The sequence below is a fragment of the Drosophila sulfurigaster genome, chromosome X, assembly GCF_023558435.1.
Source record: "Drosophila sulfurigaster albostrigata strain 15112-1811.04 chromosome X, ASM2355843v2, whole genome shotgun sequence".
NCBI lineage: Eukaryota > Metazoa > Arthropoda > Insecta > Diptera > Drosophilidae > Drosophila > Drosophila sulfurigaster.
Window position 1 is genome coordinate 26,711,966 of NC_084885.1, and position 21,150 is coordinate 26,733,115.

The 21,150-nt window shown below is 38.6% G+C and overlaps 4 protein-coding genes and 1 long non-coding RNA gene across 8 annotated transcripts in view; 2 read left to right on the forward strand and 3 right to left on the reverse strand.

Moving 5' to 3' along the window:
- LOC133847575 (uncharacterized) overlaps positions 1-1,194 on the forward strand; it is a 27,259-nt gene extending 26,065 nt beyond the window's left edge. Inside the window, exon 3 of the long non-coding RNA XR_009895175.1 lies at positions 1,090-1,194. This is a non-coding gene — a long non-coding RNA (uncharacterized LOC133847575). The remainder of the gene's footprint in view (positions 1-1,089) is intronic.
- Positions 1-9,134, reverse strand: part of LOC133847544 (sodium/potassium/calcium exchanger 3) — a 13,287-nt gene extending 4,153 nt beyond the window's left edge. Inside the window, exons 1-3 of one of the 3 annotated variants that reach the window (XM_062282679.1) lie at positions 7,732-9,134; positions 393-566; positions 108-295 (exon numbers count right to left, since the gene is read on the reverse strand). In XM_062282679.1, the coding sequence (XP_062138663.1) occupies positions 108-295; positions 393-566; positions 7,732-7,765 (396 nt within the window). In that variant the 5' untranslated portion in view covers positions 7,766-9,134. Of the gene's footprint in view, positions 1-107; positions 296-392; positions 567-2,181; positions 2,275-7,731 lie in introns of those variants that run through there. The other 2 variants (XM_062282676.1, XM_062282677.1) reach the window with 2 other exon arrangements.
- Positions 9,135-12,617: 3,483 nt separating this feature from the next.
- Positions 12,618-14,221, reverse strand: LOC133847562 (cytochrome c oxidase assembly factor 7 homolog). The gene is made up of 3 exons (XM_062282712.1): positions 13,984-14,221; positions 13,193-13,482; positions 12,618-13,134 (listed from the first exon to the last, which is right to left on the reverse strand). The coding sequence occupies exons 1-3, from the start codon at positions 14,081-14,083 to the stop codon at positions 12,727-12,729; spliced, it is 798 nt and encodes a 265-aa protein (XP_062138696.1). The 5' UTR covers positions 14,084-14,221; the 3' UTR covers positions 12,618-12,726.
- Positions 14,222-14,672: 451 nt separating this feature from the next.
- LOC133847558 (NAD-dependent protein deacylase Sirt4) lies at positions 14,673-15,755 on the reverse strand. Its single transcript, XM_062282708.1, has 2 exons — positions 15,515-15,755; positions 14,673-15,455 (listed from the first exon to the last, which is right to left on the reverse strand). The coding sequence occupies exons 1-2, from the start codon at positions 15,678-15,680 to the stop codon at positions 14,707-14,709; spliced, it is 915 nt and encodes a 304-aa protein (XP_062138692.1). The 5' UTR covers positions 15,681-15,755; the 3' UTR covers positions 14,673-14,706.
- A 318-nt stretch (positions 15,756-16,073) lies between these two features.
- LOC133847540 (RNA-binding protein 25) lies at positions 16,074-20,665 on the forward strand. Of its 2 annotated transcripts, none has more exons than XM_062282672.1 (6): positions 16,074-16,585; positions 16,647-16,891; positions 16,956-18,303; positions 18,486-19,362; positions 19,722-20,009; positions 20,134-20,335. In XM_062282672.1, exons 1-6 carry the CDS (start codon positions 16,514-16,516, stop codon positions 20,199-20,201), a joined length of 2,898 nt encoding a protein of 965 aa, XP_062138656.1. In that variant the 5' UTR covers positions 16,074-16,513; the 3' UTR covers positions 20,202-20,335. The 2 variants fall into 2 exon arrangements, with proteins under 2 accessions (XP_062138656.1, XP_062138655.1); XM_062282671.1 differs by adding an exon at positions 20,421-20,665 and having other exon boundaries at positions 16,075-16,585; positions 19,722-20,341.
- Positions 20,666-21,150: the final 485 nt, after the last annotated feature.

Here is a 21,150-nt window from a genome sequence, read left to right on the forward strand (position 1 = left end):
AAGAAAAGCATAAACAAAACGAAAGAAAAAAACATTTTCCGTTGGAATTCATCGATGATTTGCTATGGAAAAGTCGAGAGGCGAGGCGAGGCGAGTCAAATACTAACCATGCCGGCACCGATGCCACAACAGGCGGCAACAGCGAGTATGTTGAACACCGCAGAGCCAACAATGGTGCCAACACCAATGTCGCCCTCTGTGATGAATGTGCCTATCACATTGACGAACAGCTCCGGCGCCGATGTGGCCGCTGCCATAAACGTGGCGCCCGCCACATCGTTGGACATGTTGAGTGCTATATGTATTGAAAAATATTCAAATAATAAGTGCAATACATATATCATAAGTATCATAGTTGCAGCTGAATTGAATCAACTTTTTTGTTGGATTACCTGCACAGATTTTCTCGACAGCTGGCACAAAGTACTCATCACATACTACTGCTAATGCTACAAATAAATATAAACTGGCTATAACATGAAGTACAACAGCACCGGACTGTCTTTGCGCCTCCGTGAATAGATCTCTGGGGAAATCATCAATGGCGGGCAGAGTGCAATTTATATCTGTCATTTGGGAGTAGAATCAAAGAATGTTTTGGCAATTAGTTTTGTAATATTTATAATTCTTATAGTGCTTCATATTCAGTTGGCATTATAGTGCTTGATATTCATTTATATTCACATGCTCGTGGCATTCAAATTCACATTTATTTTCATGTGCATAAATACTTTCTTTGTGGCAACATTTCATTTTATTTTCCTTACATTATTTAGCTTTAAACGAAACTACTTTAAAAGAAATCAAATTAGTCCGCACACTTTTTTTTTAATTATAGAACAAGTTTACTTCATAACTTAACTAAATTTATTATATTATTCTGCATATTTTTTTTTTAATTATAGAACACGTCTACTAGATAAATTCCTTTTCCTAGAATTATACTCTAAATACGATTTTTTCATTTTAAAACTCCTTTATTATTTCTTTTTAGAAATTTTATAAATTTTTTTACTATATGTATTCTTTAAATATGTTTTTTCAATTTTAAAATTCAATTTTAAAATTCAATTTTAAAACTGTTTTCAGGTTTGCACATTTCTATTGCCTACTTTTCTGCGTTTTTGTCTGAAGAAATCTGTGAAATGATTTTGTTAAAATGCTTATCTAAAGAACTTCTGACATTCCTGTTTTCATGATATCTACAAAGTTGTGAGTACATCAATTTATTTATATTTTATGACTAAGCAAAACTTTGACAACAAATTTATATGTCAATATCGGAAGCATTAAATGCTCAAGAAGAAAGATTTCTTAATTTGAATTTTTGATATTTTATATGCTATATACATATGTTATTGTACTTCTTACAAGAATATTTCTCTAGATAACCATTTATTATAATGGTTAGTTTCAATACAATTTAATGAATATGCATAAAGAAAACAGATCATTCAAAAGAGTACTTTCTTAAGCTCATTCTAAAATCGTTTAAGATATTTATAGTTTGCTTTTCTTTGAACATTTAAAAACCACTTTAATTGATTTGAAAACTACAAAAATCAATATGTGTTTTTAATGGCGATTCTTAGGCACTCAAATTCGAAATTCATTTCATAATTTTAGTACATTTCGGAAAGCAGATCAATCAGAGTAGCTCTTTCCTCATTCTAAAATCGTTTACGATATTTATAGTTCTCTGATGTTTTCCCCAAGTTCTTTTCTTTCAATATTCGAACACCATTTGAAAATTAGAAAAATTAATATGTTTTTTTATCCACTCGAATTCAAAATTCATTTCATGAACAAAAACGCGTCTCAAAAAAAGGTGAAAAACTTAGCGAATTACGTGTGTTTAAGTGCATATTATGAATAACAATAATCGCTTGATTGATTAATGAGTGTTGCATTCAATTTACAGTTCACAGCTCTTTAAATATCAATTAAAAGTTCAGCATTTGCACTTCACAACATCAGCTCGACAAGTCGACAGCTCGTCTGTCATTACAACTCATCTCATTTCATTTCATAGCATCGCATCGCATCTCAATTCATTTGATCTCTCGCGTCTCGACTAATTCGAATGACCTATTCATGTAATGCACTCAAATGTTATTATTATAGATAACGAGTGTGTGTGTGCGTGTGTGTTCACACTTTATGAATAATCGTAATGCGCACATTTCATGTTACGTGGTTGCACTTTATATTTTTGTTTATTTATTCCAACAAAACAAAAATAAACAAAAAAAATTCTTTTCACAATTCTTTCTCCTATTTTCTTGTGTCGTTTTTCTTTTTGTGTCGATCTCAAGCGCCGGTAAAGAACTAAACCAGCGAAGCAGCAAGAAAAACCACAAGACTGTCATTCGGTCAAGAAAACAACATCATCAAAACCAAAAAAAACAACAAATAATAACAGCTCGTTTATTGAGAGTGAGGTTCGAGTTTTCTACCGTATGAGGCGAGAGTCTGACTCTGAGTCGTGTTCGTTCTTCGTCTCGATGTCGATCTCGATCTCGATCTCGATCTCTTGTGCGTCGCTCGTTCTTCAGCTGCACTTGATTATCGATCAACTAGACTTGCATTTTTATTTTCGTTTATTTCGGATCGAGCGGAAACAATGATAAATACGAGAAAACGCTTTGATCATGTCGCCATCTCATCATCAAATGCAAATTCAAATTGAAATTGCAAAAAAAAAACCCGCTCAATAATCAAACGCTGACCCAACACAACACCAAAACAATCGATTGCCGATCGGAGTTTATCTCAAATTAGGTTAATTTGTTTACACTTGAAGTAAACATGTAAACAGCCATAATATTTTGCAGATGCAAGATTTCAATGTTATTTCTTGGAAATATGTGTGTTTTACCAACTTCAGAACAGACTTTTCAAAATAGTTTATGCGCAAAAATAAATCCATAAGCTAATTACTTTAACTTGGCGCATTCCTCAGCTTATTGAAGTTTAAGACTCGACTTGATAATTTCACAATTTTATATAACCTGCTCATAAGTTATGAACTATTAGAATTAGTTGCTATATTTATTGACGCAAATTCCAACTCTCGAACAAAATTGCTTAAGAAACACAAACTATTTGTTTGCATTTGTAATTTTGTGGCTTGTATTGCAGTAAACATTTAAATAGAAAACGCTAAACAGCTAAAGATTTACTAAAAAGTGATCTGATATTTGAACTTGATAGTTTATTTGTGTTCAATGATTTTAATATATCTACAACCTTTTTGTATGTTGCCAATTAAATTGAGAGCTTTAGTTTTTCAATGTTTTTAAATATTACTAAAAAAAATTGAATTTCTTTGATTAAGATTTTTTAAGTTAAAATTTAAGTATATGGTGATACAAAATGTTGATAAGAAAAGTGAATTAGCAAGTAAGAAAGCTTCAGTCGAGTGTGCTCGACCGTGAGATACCCGGTATACATCTCGAGTAAAAAACAAAACAATACGGCAATATTCATAAAATATATCAAGTCAATATACCGAAAATATTAAAATATACCGCAAGCTATATTTGGTATATTTATATAAATGGACTGAGATATCTGTAACATATTTTTTAAAAAAATCAGATTCTAAAAATATACCAGATTAATATACCAGAAAAATACTAAAATACCGAATGCGATACTTGGTATATTGGTGTATATATGGTAGAGTGTGATGACCCGCAACCCGCTTTTAATAAAACCATATCCTAAAAATATACCAAGTTAATATACCGCAAAAAAACTATATTTGTTATATTTCTATTGTTCTACATTCAAATTATACCATAAAGTACAATTATAACTGTTAGATCTAGGTGTTCATACGGACAGTTTAAGCTGATCAAGAACATATATATTTTATGTAGTCGGAGATGCTTCGTTCCACCTGTTATGTTCATTTCTTGGAGTCACGAACTTATAATATCCTTCTAACCTATGGGTAACGGGTATAATAAAAATGCAAGCAGGTATTTGCAATAGTATAAAGCAAGAAGACTACAATGATTGCCAAAGGAAAAGTCTTAGCTTAACTAAAAGCAAAAGTGCGCTATGTCAAATCGAAGCTCAGTTGCAGTTATTTGAGGGCAATTTGCATAAATTTCGATAAACAATTGAAGGTAATTTTGCCGCCCGGTTGCAAAGACGTTGTAATAGAGACACAAGTATGATCAACAACAGCAACATCATCATCACCATCGTGATCATCATAATATTTACGACCAACAATAAATGAAATGACAACAACAACGAGATAAGAAGACAACAACAATTTATGAAGTGGAAAAAGAAACCGAAATGTGGCAAGATTGTGGGGCAAGTTCTCACTCACTCGACACTTTACTTTACGACAACAAACAGACAACGTACCCGGGTTTTTGACTCCAATGCTATGCTCCCCACATTCCACACTCCACACCTCGCATCCCCCTCCGCTGTGTCTCCGCTTTCCCTCGCCCTCAGAGTTGCATCTTCGGGGTCAATTGAGCAGCAGCCAAACGCATTTTGTAACGCGTCGGACCCGCATAATGCAATAATGCTTAATCAGCATTTACACAGCTAAGCTGAGCTGAGCTTCACTTCGCTTCACTTCGCTTCGCTTGCTCCAGCTAATGATAATAAATTTAACATGGATAACAATCAGCGAAATGTTCAATCACTGTAAATTAAGTTCACTTTAATTGAATAAGAGCCGCATAAACAGTACCAGAAGCAGAAGCAGATGTAGAAGTAGAAAGCGACAAAAAAAAACAAACAAACAAACAATTGAGTTGCAATCGTTATTTGAATGATCTAATAATACATTATGAGTATAGAACAAAATCGAATTAATAATGTAAAAGATTAAGCATGTCAAAAGTCAAAGTAGTTTGAGTTAAACTTCACTTCATTAAATTATTGTTGAAATCGATTTTTAAAAGTGTTTTAATATTCAAACTTTAATCTATTTCTACAATTTTAGTGTTTTGAAAATTTCGATCGACTTTTAAATGTTTTCTATTTTAAAACTTTTACTTGTTTTCAATTTTATTAATATTAAATGTTCCTTCGATTTTAAAATTTTTTTTAAATCGAAAATTTTGATTGACTTTCAAATTTTTTATTTTCACGATTTTCAATTTTATCAATATTTAAATTTCTGTCGATTTTAACAAGTTTTTTATGTAGTAAGTTTTGAGCGATTAATCAAAGTAGTTTATTAAGAGATACTCTTTAAAATTCGAAGAGAATGTAAAGCAACAACACTTTAAATATTTGGAGAATAAATGTAACAAATATGAACTAAATTTATAAAATGTTTCCCAAAAATTAAATGCAACAGCGCATTTTTCAATTCTGTTCAATGTTAACATCGCTTGTGAAGTATTTTGCATTGTCCAACACTGTCAAAGTAGTATGCTTAAAAGCATATTACGTATACGTCTCATAGCCTCAAAGAGAAGCACATCATATATCAATACGAAACGACGTTGTGAAAATAAATTCCATGTGAAAATAGAAAATGGAAATAATATCAGACAAAATTATAGTATTAAAGCTATAACAACTTTATGGAATTAAGATAGAACAAAAAGAAATACATTGTATAGGAATTTAGAAGAGATATCTATGAATTCTGCTAAGAATATAATATGAAATGAATTTATAAGAAAAGAAAAAGCTACAGCGCGTTATTCAATTCTCTTCAATGTTGACATCGCCTGTGAAGCGTTTTGCATTGTTCAACACTGTCAAAGTTGTATGCTAAAAAAGCATATTACGTATACGCCTCATAGCCGCAATTGACTTTTGTTTTTACAAGAGACTCAAAGCAGTCACAGACAGAGCAGAGCAGGACAGAACAGAAGAGAACAGAATGAAACGAAACGGAACAGTCGCAATGGACATAGTTATAGTCCAGATCAGAGCTATATACTCAAGTCACACACAAACACACACACAGACACATAGAACTGTGTAAGTTTTTTTTTTTGTGTACATAAAGTAAGCGAAATCAACGCGACAATGCGTTTTAATATGACTTTTGTATACCGTTTAAGTAAGTTTCGAGAGCACCCAAGCTGTGCCTCAGCTCAGCTCAGCTCAGCTCATCGCTGTCTATCTGTATCTGTATCTGTATCTTGTTGTTCTTGTTGTTGTTGTTGTTGTATTGTATCTTGCGCAAGTTGATGTGCACCCAGCGAACAACGGCATCTGACACCGAGACAATTTAAGATTTATCCAAATTAATCATGTTTCACACACAAAAAGGAAAAAAAAAAATGAAAAAAACGCTCATCTATGCTTTTGATCACGTATTCTTGAGTTGCTTCGCTTCTTCTCGGATATTTCTTGAAATATAGTTGCAAGTTTTCTAGGCTTTAAAGTTTATTTCAACTATGATTCATCAAAAAATTAAAGATTTCTACATTGGAAACTCATAAAAAAGAAAATTCTATATAAATAATAATTACAGTTGCTTTTCATTGAGAAATCTATATGGAATTTTTAGCTTTTCTCTATTGTTGAGAATCGGTTGTGACTAAACACTATAATCTGTTCGCCTTCCGGCCTAAAATTATAGATTTGCGTGAGCTTTGCGCTTTGCGTGTGTGTTGTGAAATCCTTTAGAGCTCAATGATGAAGATGTCGTGGATAATAATTGAATATAGATCTTTTGCACGCCATATGAAATTATGGTGTTTAGTACTCAGTTTTCATTGAATGGTCAACTGAGCGTATACTTGATCGGATTGCGCATACGCCGCATTGTACGTAGCGAAAGACAAGAAAAAGAAAAGAATGCAGAATGCAGAATACAAATGAAGTCATCTATAAAAATTAAGTTTTCCGCAACAAAAATACGAAAATACAACAACAACAAAAACAAGCTAACTGAACAATAGGCACAGCAACAACAACAACAACAGTCTGTATTTTTTTTCTATTTTGTTGTTTGTTTCTTTTCTTTGCGTTTCGTTTCGTTTTTTTTTGTGTTCTGTTTTTTTTTTTTTGTGCATAGTAAATGTCATTAAGTTTCACTTAATGAGCCAATTTAGACAATTGATCCATATGCTTTAGTTTACGCGACACACACACACACACACACACACATATATATATATAAATAGATTATGTGTGCATGTGTGTGGAATTGAGGGAAAACGCGCAGATAGCAAAAAAAAAATAAAATAAAATAAAAAAGATCCACGAGAATATTGAGTTATATATATGTCTATATATAGAGCTAGTTTTGCATAGTATATATATTAAAAATATATAGTATATATTATATATATACTATGTAACAAGTGACGTCACTGTTTAATACACCCACACACACACACATCCACACGAACAAGCCCACACACACACACACACACAGAGAGAGAGAGAATCAAGACTTGTAATTTGCGTTAATTGCGCTTGATACGCTTTGATTTTTGCCGCATTAACAAAAAGGACAAATACAAAAAAGAAAAAAAAATGTTTTTTTTTTTTGGTTTTGATGATTGATGCACACAAAAATAATTTATGAATTATCAGCACAAACTTTCTTTGTAGATTTTCTTATTGAGTTGTTGTAATTGATATTTTCCAGTTTTGAGTTGTTCCTTTTATGTTTTTTTTTTTTTTTTTTTTTTTTTGTGTAAGTTTAAAGGCAGATGTATGTATTATACATTGTCTTAGTTTTTTTTTTTTGTAGTGTATTAATTTTTTTTTTGTTGGATGTACCCGTAGTGCTGCTAAGACCCCAATAGTCTTCCATTGCTGCACGGTGTTGTAGTGGTGATGGACACTCGTAAACTGCGCTGCGGCCGCTCTATGAAACGCAATCTCAATCTCAATCTCTGTCGCTTCCACTTCAATGGTGTTGATTCGCCCGCTTTAGCTTTAGCTTTAGCTTTAGCCTCGGCCTCGGCAGCAGCAGCAGCAACAGCAGCAGCAGCACACACACACACACTAACACACACAACAACAACTACACCTACACACACGTGCACGCATGTAGTAGTAAGTTTTTAGTCTCTTTCTATATAAACCGCGCGTTATTTTCAATTGTCGTGAAGATCTCTTGCAGCGCTCAGGATGGTGACGATCGTTGCGAGCGGGCGGAGCAGAGTGGAGCGGAGTGGAGGGGAGCAACGAGGCGTTTGCGACGCGCGTTGGCTGGCAATTTAAAGCACAAGGCGCGACGTGGCGCGACACTCATACACACCCACACACAGCATCGGCATCGGCATGTGTGTGTGTGTGTGTGTGCGTGCGAGTGTGTGTGTCTCACTTAATGCATTTCGCGTTGTCGCGGCGCGTTTTAAAGACAGAGATGCCAAAACGGCAAAAAGGCATAAATCAAGGGGCAATCATAAAAACTAGCCGCCTTCTCTCGCTGTCTCTGTCTCTGTCTCTCGCACTCGCTCGCACACTCTTGCCCCGAAGTTAAGCTTTGGGCTTCGGCTTCGGCTTCAGTTTTGATTTCGGTTTCGGTTTCGTTTTCTTATGCTTTCTATATTCCTCGTCTCGGCAGCACTATACAGTTGTCTCGCTCTCGTGCCAGTCACACAGTCACACTTAAAGCCTGCCTGTCGTCTGCTTGATTCTCTTTTGCACACAACAATAACAACAACAAAATCAAATGAAACACACTTGCACAACAACAACGAAAAAAAAAACAACAACAACAACAAAAATAACAATGACAATAGGCAAAAGTCAATCCCGAATCCGGTCGCTTAGTTGACGTCGCGCATCTTTCACATCTTTCTTTATGCTCGCATCTTAATTGTATGTTTGTGTGTGTGCATTTATAGTGTCAGTCTTCTAGGCTCGTTTCGACTTTGCCTTCGCTTTGCTTGGGATTTCGCTTCGGCTGCGACTGCAGAGAATCGACTGTGACTGTGACTGTGACTGTAACTGCGGTCTCGGCTCCGGCTTCGACTTCGACTTCGGCTCGGCTCGACTTTGCGTGCCTTTGATTTTGTATTTGTATTTGTTTTTGCTTTTGATTTTGATTTAGTTTAGCGTATGATGTGTTTTTGTTTTCGTATTCGTTTTCGTTTAGGTTTTTTTTCTCTTTTTGTTGGATTTAACTTTTGGCTTTGGCTTAGTTTTTTTCTATATATTGTCTTGATGCCGCCGACGTTGACGTTAAACTGATTCGATGTTTCGGATAGCGCTTTAGTCGAAACTGAGCATCGAAATTTTTTGCCGAGCTTGATTTTTTGTTCTATAGCGCATCATTCGTTGCCATACACACAACACATTCATACATACAAACATACCGATGTCTGTATGTGTATAGGCATTTTAATATGTGTAAGTGTATGTGTGTGTGTGTGTGCAGTTTATATACAGTTTAACTAACTATAGACCATTTACTTGTCGTCGCACACCAAAAAAAAAACCGATTGCATGCTGACCACACACACACACACGCACACCCATCAAATGCTGTGTGTGTGTGTGTGTTTATGTGCTCGCATTATTATTGTTGTTGTTGTTGTTGTCGTCGGACAGTCTCCAGTTTCGCAAATCGGATTTGTACACGATCAAATACGATCGAATACGAGCCGCCCCAAAGGTCATGTCATGGTACAGCGACTAACTAATTATGTTCTATAGCCCAAAAGCATACAAACAGCTCGTGCCATCAAAGAAAGTCCGATTGGGCTTGGCTTCACTAACAACAACAACAAAAACACCAACAACAACAACAACAATTTCCATTCTTTTATCTACTTTACAGACGAGCATAGCCTACTTATAATGCTTTGTCAAATCTAACCTAAAAATAAGTATGTTTAATTAACCTAGTTTATGCAGCATTTATTGCTCTATTTTTTCCTGTCTTCCACGCCCTAAACAACAACAACAACAACAACAAAAACTATTTAATAGTCAGCTTTATACTTTTACGTTTTAGATTTCAGAACCTTTTGCAACGAAATATAACTTCCATTTATTATATTAAAATGCATAATAATTGGTAATATAATAATTGGTAATATAATACGATTCACAAATTATTCTTTATGCTTAACTACATTTCTTTATTTGATAACTATATTTTTAATATCTCTAGATACCACAACATGCAATATATAATTTATTCTAACAGAGTACATTTGCTTAATATTTCCTATTCATTTTTTGTTGTAATGCAAATATCGGGGGATTTTTAAACATCTTTGTTATTATTTTACAAAAGTTAATTTATTACGATTCATATATATTTAATCCGTATTTAATTTTCCATACTTAAATGCTCTTAAATAGTTTATTTACACATTTACATTAACTCAAGTAAAAAAAAAAAAAAAAAATCTTATTGATATTCGTTGAAATTTTAAATGATTTCTGGGTTTACAGAAATAGGAAACTTAGGTTGACAACTGTTTACACTGGATATGACAACTCGACATATTAGATATATATTTTTTTTATTTTTTAAGAGAACGTCTTCTCTAATAGCATGATAATGTTATCTCATCTCACCTGATGATTAGCTTGATTATTGTGCTCCCATTCATTAGATTTTCATTCACATCTATCTTATCAAAAAAAAAAAGTTAAGATCTGTTGCCAGCTGAGAGAAGCGAGTTATGTCCACAGTTAGAGTCAGTCGTCAGCTCTATAAATGGAATTGAAAATAGTTTACAGAGCGGGAGAGTCGTAAGTCAAAATGTTTGATTTGCAACATACTTGCACAAATATGTTCAAGATGATATCAAATATCAGAATCTATCTAGAGAGAAAACTAGTGAAACATGAGAAACATACGTGACGTCTCATACACAAAGGGCTTATCTCTGTTTGCCTGCCAGGTGATAAAAGTCGAGTCGGACATGCGATTTATGGACTCTACTTAAACATGGTACTATATCAAATTAGATGAAATCTGAAATGGTCGGCAAATGAATGAATTGTCTCTGACCAGTGTCCAGCTAATTGAATTGAAACGCTTCTAATTAGGCACGTAAATGAAATAGTTACGAATGACAATCACCGAAATCGTGTGGTTTGTGCTACTATTTAACAAACTACCATATATATGTATATAGACGTAGTACTCTGGTACCCGTTAATAATGTCATACTAAGAGGTCTCTCTGTGTGTGTGTGTGTGTGTGTGTTTGGATCAGCCAAACGCATTGTAACCCACTCAATTTGATGGCATTTTAATTAGACACGCATACCAATTGCGATCAATCATTAAACAGATACTCTTTGATATTCACAAGTATTAATTTTCCAAAAATTACAGCTGTCAAGCGTTACTTGACCCTTAGCAAATATTTACACAACATGCTCTCTCTATTTAATGTGAGTTCTTTACTTGTTATACCCGTTACCCATAGGATAGAAGGATATTATAAGTTTGTGACTCCAAGATATGTACATAACAGGCAGAAGGAGGCATCTTTAAACCTATAAAATAAACATCTTCTTGATCAGCGTCAACAACCGAGACTATATAGCCCTGACCGGCTGTCTGTCTGTCTGTCCGTATGAACACCTAGATCTCAGAGACTAGAAGAGTTAGAGCTATAATTTGTTTTCGTCATCATTTTTTATATTTGTACGCAGATCAAATGTGTTTTTAATTTTTGCCACACCCACTTCCGCCCACACAAATCGACAAAAATCTAATAAAATCGATAAAGACAATCCTAGTTTTTTTTATTTCTGAAAGTTTGGAAATTTTGCGATCGGATACAAATTGTATAAGTTATTTGAAAAAAATTTTTTGTATGGTCTACTACTCGTACAAGTATTATTTGCTTTGGCTAACAATCTGGTATATTTTGACCTCAAGGTATATTGCTAATGGACATAGTACTATATTAAAATATCAAATATCTCATTTGATACATTTTAGTATTTTGGTATATTTGGTATATTCTAAGAAAAATACTACACTGTTTTGCTTTTTTCACATGGGTAGCGGGTATCTCACAGTCGAGCATTCTCTACTGTAGCTTTTTTACTCTATAAAATGCAACTTTTATCGAAGTCGTCGTGTGAAATATTCAAAGTGCAACATACTTGAGTCATCTACAAAATAAGCCATATTTCATTTAGATTTGAGGCTACAGTATAGAACAAAGGCTTATCAATGGCAAAATGACAAAAGTCGTGCTAGATTATCGCTAAAATTCAGTTTACTTTTTTTATTTTTGTTGTATTTGTAATCTCTGTAGAACTTGACCCCCAAATGATTGAAGGCATTTTGAGTTTGTTTCTTTTTCGTCTTTAATGTAAGGTGTCAACGGGTGGAGGAGGACAGGGGGTAGGAATATATAAGGATTATTTTAGGGATGTTGTGCCGGCTTGCTGTTGTGATTAACTTTAACAATTAAAACTAAGAATTTTCATTATCTTCCTCGATCGCTCTCTCTTTCTTTCTTTCTGTGTCGCTTTCGCTCTCACTCGCTTTCTTTCACACACATGCCGAAAACGCAAATGCTGATTTTTTTTTGTATATACACATATAACAATAACCCCACTTATAAGTTAAGATAGCAAATAGTTAGGATTACAAGAAAAAAAAACTGAAACAGAAAATTGATCTAAAACAAAAGTATCGTATATGTGGATAGCAATGACAATGGAGCATTGAAAGTGTGTTTGTGTTGTGTGTGTGGGGGTCAGAAGATAACTCTATATATAAAGTAAAATATATAGTTGGATGGTTTTTTTGTTTTGGTTTTTTCGCTGGGATTGATCATCGTCAATTGGGCATGCCGACGCCCTGTTGAAAGCCGAGCGTCTCCTGTTGCTTCTTCACCTCGTCCTGCATCTCGAGCGCCAGCTTCTTGTACTTCTCCGCCTCCTTCTCGTTCTTCTCGATGCCATCGCCACGAGCATACATCTGACTGAGATTGGCACATGCGTACATGTTGCGCAACTCGCACGCTTTGTACGCAAATTGAAATGCCTTCTTCATGTCCTTCAGCACAATGTAATCGGTGTCCTTGACCCCAGCCGCTTTACCCCCCGCCGCTGCTGTTGTCGTTGTGCTTGTTGCTGCCGCTGCATCCTCCGGTTTCTTTTGCACACCCGAAATGTGCATGCCCGACAAATAGAAGCAAGCGGTGGCATTGTTCATGTCACAGCTCTTGGTCAGAAATTGCAGGCCCTACAAAATGGCATATTAAATAATGAATCAATTATAATTGAAATGCATTCATACTTACCTTGGGCACATCACGATCGATCTCTTTGGGCATGGAGCGTGAGACGAGCAACAGACCCGAGTGCAAGCAAGCATCCGAATCGTTCAGATTACAACCCTTCTCATAGTATTGATAGGCGACACGCGGTTCGCCTTTGCTGCCCGATTTGCCCTTGCCCAGAAAGCTATAGTTGCCATATTTGTAACACGACTTGGCATAGCCATAATCATCACATGTCGATTTGTACACCTTCGATGCCTTCTCGAAGTCCTTCTTGATGCCCTCCAGATAATCGCCCAGCAGATGGCAGACTGCAAAGACAGAGGTAAAGAGGTAATTAGTTTTCTTTCGATTAAGGAGTGCATAAACAAATTTTGAAATAACAAAATTGCTAGTCCTAGGTATTTTCCCAGACATACCTGGAAGCTACAGTCCTATTATTTCCACATTTTATAGGTCAAGTTTTGATTGTCGTCGAATTTATATAGGCGGACAGACATTGGTATCAGATCTTATCAAAACACACCTAATATATTTTTTCAATTACCACTAAGTAATAATTCCCTTCTATGTGTTGCTATAACCGGGTATCACAATTCTTATTCAAACGTTTGCAATACGATTTAGGCACAGTACGATTTTTGGCAGCAGTCAATTGATTATGTTATTGTTTTGTAATTGCTCTATACACAGAAACCTAGGTTAGAGCACACACACACACATACACACATATACGCATACGCAATGTTGTTTTTGTTGTTGTTGGTGCTGCAATCGCACAGCAGGCCGCCTGTTGTTGTTGCTACATTTACCTTCCGGTTTCTTTTCCGAGTAACAACCGAAGCGATATTCAACGCCCAATTTCTCGACGTATTCCTTAACATCAGACTCCTTTTTTAAGTCGTACGCCATCGTGTTTGATTTATAATTTGTGAATAAAAAATAACAATTGGAAGTGTCGTAGCCTCTTCTAGCTGCTGCTGTTGTTGTTGTTGTTATCGTTGCGGCTGTCTGTCGTTCTTCTTTTTGCTGCTGCTGCGACTGCGGCTGTTTTTTCTACATTGACAAGCAGTGCTGGAAAACACTGCTAGACGATTGCCGGTTGCTGACTATCGCTTGTCCACTTGCACAACTGTTAAATTTATTAAAATTAGGAAAAAAAAATTGTAAGCAATAATAATATATTTTGCTTACGCCTCTTTGTTAAGTGCACATATTCATTGTCATTCTACAAAATTGGCATGCAAATAAAATGTTATACTTTGGTATATTTCATTGGGCCTTTGGTATATTGCTGCGGCCACATTATTGACTAAGTTGGCGCCAGAATTGTATCAAATATTTAAATTCAAATAGTATGAATATGCCATATTTGCTATTATGCTCGTTTCTCTTTGCTATTCGACCCAATTGTACAGTGCATTTTCAAGAAAATTAAAATTAGAAGAACACATTTTCAACAACATTGTATTTGACAACAAACTAAAACTCATGGAGCAACTATATACAACAAGTAAGAAGGTAATCGTCCTTAGCTAATTTTTATTTCTGTAGTCAAAGAGCTTGGGTATCACATCGCCGCACTTGGCTGAGATCTTAATGTCCGCCAAATGATCCGCACGCGTTTCGCCAATGTTGACAATCGCTACCGGCAACTTCAGATCCTTCGTCTGCAGAACAATGCGATAGCCTGAGAAGACAAGCAGACTGGAGCCCAGCACCAGCAACCCGTCGCTATTATAAACCATGCGAGCAATATCGTCCAGACGCTGACGCGGCACACTGTCGCCAAAGAAGACAATTTCTGGCTTAAGATCGCCACCACAACTCGGACAACTGGGTATGATAAAGTTCTCAATATAATCGGCGGGTATTTCCACATCACCATCGGGTCGTATCATATCAGGGGCATCTTTAAACGCCGGATTCAATGAGGTGAGTATGCTCTGGAACTCATGACGATCGATGCGATAATCGCACTTCAAACACTTGACTACATAACCGCTGCCATGCAATTCCGTCACTTGTTTGCTGCCCGCTTTCGTATGCAAACGATCCACGTTCTGGGTGACGACGGTTTGGATGCGTGTCTCACGTTCAAAGCGTGCCAGCGCATGATGTGTGGCATTTGGTTGGGTGCTGGAGAAATTTGGCCAGCCAACAAAGTTGCGAGCCCAATAACGTTTGCGTACATTGTTCGATTTAACGAAATCAATATGCTGTATGGGTTTGTGATTGGTACGCGCATAGAGACCAACGCCCTCTGAACGATAGTCGGGTATGCCTACAAGATTTAAATTACGTTAGTAACTGTTTGAAGCCAATGTTTGGGCGAGACATCACCTGATTCTGTGGATATGCCCGCGCCTGTAAGAACCAAAATATTTGGTTTGGGCAGCAGAAAGTCTTCGAGGCGTTTTATGTCATTCTCAAGAGCCGGTTTATGTTGTGGCACATATTGTTGTAACTTCGTTACGCTGCGGCAACGCAGCACGCCACCCAAACGCATTGTATAATTGTTGCAAACAAAAAAAAAACTAAATGTTTATATATTGCCAAACAGCTGTTCCGTTTTTTGGCACAATGTTTTGCAGCACTAAAAATAGTAGCGCATCGATAATATATCGCACAAGCAACCTTTGCCAGAAACGCTGGACAGCGTGACCATTTAAAAAATACCACAATTGCTTATACCGGCTTAAACAATAATAATTCACGTGTGCACCTTGTTTTCAAAGAAAAGAAAAAGAGAACAGTAAAAATTTAAAACCTATTCAAATCAAAATAAAAAAATAAATGATAGAGACTTCACGCATATCAGAAACCCTTGGCGGCCAATTGCAGCAGCGGTATATTTGATGACGGAAATTAGTATATTTTGAGCGACAAAGTGCAGCCACGCTGTCTCTTATAGCAGCGGCCGCAGTGGTGAAAATTTGAGAATAGCAACATTTTCATCGAAATTTGTTAAATTGACTGTGCATGAAGAAAGAAGTTTGCATTAAGCGTCACGCTAGTTAATTAATACGTATGTGAAAGTGTTGAAAAGGCGCACGCTTCTGTTTAGTTTTAGCGACGCAAAACACACACAAAAAAGATATTCAACTGGCTGGCTGCTCACAAATAAATATCGTACACGATTCACATTCACTCTCATACAATATTACCGTGTGCGTGCCTTCGCGTGTGTGTGTGTGTGCGGACGGGCGAGCGTGTGTGCAAGTGTGTGTGCGTGTGTCGGCTTTAATTTGCACGCACGCCAACAACAAATACACACACAAATACAGTACATATTAGTTAAGGAAAAGTAAAAAAAAGAAGCGCAGGAAAACAGCAACAAAAATGTCATATCCACCGCGTGCGCCGATGCCGCCATATATGAATGCATCGATACCATCGATTCCACCGCCGCATGTAAGTATCGAAAAATAGTACTTGGCCAATTAATTTACTATATTCATTTTTGTTGTTGTAGCTAATGCCGCCGATGGGAAATCCTCCGCCACGCAGTTACCGCAACTCGGCAACGATCAGTTCACAGCCCACAGTGTATCATCGACCACCAGAGCCGCAGCCACAATTCCGTGGTCCCATCATCACCGTCTTTGTGGGCAACATTAGCGAACGTGTTCCCGAATCGCTGCTCAAACGCATTCTGGCCACCTGCGGTGTGGTGATCAACTGGAAGCGTGTCTCCACCTTTGGATTCTGTGAATTCGAGTAAAACGCACAAAACTAAACCGCCAATTGCCATAGTTTTCTAATTTGTTTCTGTATTTTACAGTGGTCCAATTGCTGCGATGCGCGCTGTGCGTCTGCTCAGCGAGCTGGAGATTGATGGCAAAACGCTGCTGGCCAAGGTGGATGCCAAGAACAAAGTCTTGATTGAGGACTACAAGGAGAAGGAGTGCAAGAATGGCGAAGGAGGTGGCGGAGGAGGAGGCGGTGGTCATGGGAATACTTTGGATGAAAAGACTGAAGACGAGTATGCGACAAGTCAAATGCACGAATTGCTCGAGGAGCACAAGCATGAGTTCGATGGCTTCGATGGCAGCAATCGTGGTGATTTATATGGTGCCAGTGGTGGCAATAGTCGCAATAAGAAAGCGCGACGTGGCGAGGATGATTTGAAGATCAAATCGTTAAATGACAATGCCCTGGAGGAGGAGAAACGTAATTTGATTAGCAGCGAAATTGGTAAATTTCGCAAGCGTGCCGAGGCCGATGAGCATCGCAAGGAGCTTGAGAAAGAGAAGGAAAAGGAGAAGCAGCTGGCCAGCAAGGAGAAGGAAAAGGAGCGTGAGCGTGATCGCGAGCGTAAGAAGCAACGCGATAGCGAACGCAAAACCAGCAGCAGTAGTACCAGCGGAGCACCAGCAGGAAGTGCAAGCAAAAATGCAGCCAACACCTCGAACAGCAGCGAAGTCGACGAGGTGTTGGAGATTAGCGACAAGGAGCCCGGAAGCAGCAGCAGCAATAAGGAGCCATCGGCGAGCACAACAAGTCGCAGTCGCAAAGAGTCCGCGGTGGTCACCATCGATGCGTCGCCGCCACGCCACAAGGAGCACAACAACAAGGATCGCAGCAGCAGCAATGCCACCGCCTCAGCCGCTGCCGGCGGCAGCAGCAGCAATAACAACAACAGCAGCAGCGGCGACAATACCAGCACAACAAAGGCCAACGACAGTGGGCGACGTCGACGGTCCAAATCACGGACCAAGGATCGTGAGCGTGATCGCGAGCGAGAGCGTGAGATGCGCGAGTTGCGTGAACGCGAAATGCGAGAGCTGCGCGACAAGGAGCGCGAAAGGGAACGCGAACGGGAGCGTGAGCGTGAAAGGGAACGTGAACGCGAGCAGCGGGATCGGGAACGGGATCGCGAACGTGAGCGTGAACGCATGGAGATGCGGGATCGCGATCGAGATCGTGAACGGGAGCGGGAACGTGAGCGAGAGCGTGACGAGAAGGCCAACAAACCGGTGCGTGATGCGCGTCGGGAAAAGGAAATGGAGGAGGAGCTGAGGGAGCGCAAGAAGGCCGAGAAGAAGGCGCGGGAGAAAGAGTCCGCCTACCAGGAGCGACTTAGCAACTGGGAGATTCGAGAGATGCGCAAGGCCAAGGAGAACGACAAGGTAAATTGGCAACTGCACGATTATATATTTTATAAGATTCGTTATCTTCTTTGACCTACTTTAGCTTATCGAATAACTGAATCGTAAGAGATTTTTGTTATTAGAATTTACATAGGAGACTTGATGCTAATATTTAAAAATACAAAAACTTTATAAAAGTAACGAACTTTTTGCTATTCCAGCATCGTCTGAAGGAGCTGATGCGTCAGGAGGAACGTGAGAAGGATGCGAAACGTCTTAAGGAATTCGTCGAGGATTACGATGACGAACGTGACGATGCGCTTTATTATCGCGGCCGTGAGCTGCAACAGCGTCTGGCGGAGCGTGTGCGTGAAGCGGACGCCGATTCCAAGGATCGCGAGAAGGAAGCAGACGAACTGTCCGAGCTGAAGAACAAAATCTTTAGCGGCGACTACGAGAATCCCTCGCAGGAGTTTGAGAAAGCGCGTCGCGAAATCGAGAAGCTCTACGAACCCAAGATACTGATCAATGTGAATCAAGAGGCGGCGCTGCGACGCAGCCAAGAGGATGCACAGTTGGATGCGTTGCAACAGGAGCGACGCAAGGGCAGCAGCGATGCGTTATATGACAGTGTTGTGGAGATGACGGGAGTGCACAGCAAGGTGCCGCCATCGGAGGATTCCATATCGACCATTGATGATCATGCCTCGATGGCGGACACGGCATCCAATGCCAGTTACTCGCATCTCAAAAACAGCAGCAGCAACAACAACATTAGCAACAACAACAATCAGTCGGGCGGCGATAGTGTGAGTCGACAGAACAGCGAATCACGCGATTCCTTGTCCAACATTCACACGCCCACCATGAACAATGCTCTCGATAATCTGGATCATGGTGGCGGCGGAGGAGATAGAGGAACCAGTGCTTCTGCTGCCGCCTCTGCTTCTGCAACGCCGCCGATAAGCATGCCGCTCATCTCGCTCACGTTGGGCAACAATCTCAAGAAAAAGAAGATCGAGGCAACGGGAGTGTTTGTCAACGACGACGACAACGATGAGAACATCAATCCCAAGAAGCGCAAACTGGTGCCATTAGGTAAGCATAATAAACAAAACAATGTAAACACTTGTTGGCTCTGTAATACTGGAAAGAGCAGGACAACATGAGTCGCAAGCTGGCAACAAGTAGTAGAGACGCACTCTCTGTCCCGCTTTCTCTTAGCTAGTGTTAGTGTAAGTAGTCTAGCTTACAGCAAGGATGGGTGGTAGCACTACAAAGAGCGAGACAACAAGAGTGTGCTTGTGGTTGTGCTGCCCAACTTGCAAGCTTCATCAGGATGGCAAGCTCTGTGCGCCTGCGTAGTGTGCTCTAACGTACTAAACAAAATATACCAGGCAAAAAAATACCGAATACAATTGCAATGTGAAATTAATATTCGTTTTTTTGCTTTGCAGACTATGATGACAACATTGGGAACAGCTCAACAACAGCGACGGCTAGTGCAACGCAGACGGCCGCGGAGCGTCAAAGTTCTGCTGTATCAGCGGCGACTGCGGCTGCCGCTGCCGTTAGCCAAAAGATAGCCAATGCCAGCGGTGGGGCGAGTGTTGGCTCCACATCATCGGGCAGCGGTGGTAATGGCGGTGGCAGCAGTGGCAAGGGGAGCAGTAGTGGTGGCGGCAAACACGGTGGCAACGCTGGCAGCAATAGTAACAGCAACAACAGCGGCAGCAAACAGCACGGTAAGAATGATGCAGCTGCATCTGCGGGCAGCGCAGATGCTGCGGCGACAAACACCAAAAAGGATGAAAATGGTGCAAAGGTGCATGATGAAAAACGCCGCCATATAAAAAGCATTATTGACAGGATACCCACACAAAAGGAGGAGCTATTTAATTATAAGCTTGACCGCAACGAGATTGACAGCGGTCTAATGGAACGCAAAATACGTCCATGGATCAATAAGAAAATCATCGAATATATCGGTGAGCCCGAGCCAACATTGGTCGACTTTATCTGCTCCAAAGTCTTGGCCGGCAGTCCACCCCAAAGCATACTCGACGATGTCCAAATGGTATGTCCACACAACTCGTATACAATTTAAATGTATAACGATGAATTAATTATCGATAACTTATTGTCATCACAAACAGGTGCTGGATGAGGAGGCTGAGGTGTTTGTGGTGAAAATGTGGCGCCTGCTGATTTACGAACTGGATGCCAAGAAGAGTGGCATCGCCGGCAAGTAGTAAAAATGGCATAAGTGGCCACACGGACGACGCGACCAGTGACCGACCAAGCAGCCAATAAAATTTGTGGCAGACGAGCCCGTTGCTCTACATTTAAGTTACATCTGTAATGCCTAGACACTATTAAAAAAAAAAAAAAAAAATCAAAATGATCAAAAACAAAAAAGAAATCACTATACGATTATTATAACAAGTGTGTACATAAGAAATTGTGTCCCCTCTAGCCTCACCCCTCAACAAACAAAAAGAATCACCTTGTATTTTTAGCGATAACGATAATTGCAAAAACAACATTCATCGATAATTGTAAATACACTCACACACAAACATTCAGCACCAATCACGCGAAAACAAAAACAAAACTGCTCCTGAAATTGTTCTTTTTTCGTACTCTGTTCTTTGCGGCTATAACAAAAAAGAAAGTGTAATAAGTTTTGTATCTCATCTAATTTTTTTTTTGTATGAAATTTAAAACGCAAAGAGATCATGACTTGAAAACAGTAATGTCTTCATATAAATAAATAAATCAAATGAAAAACAAAATTTTAAGAAAATCAAACTGGACTCGTGCTCTCTCTTTTGTACAAACGCACTTATACATACATATACATAGGAAGGAGGTGGACCAGAACAG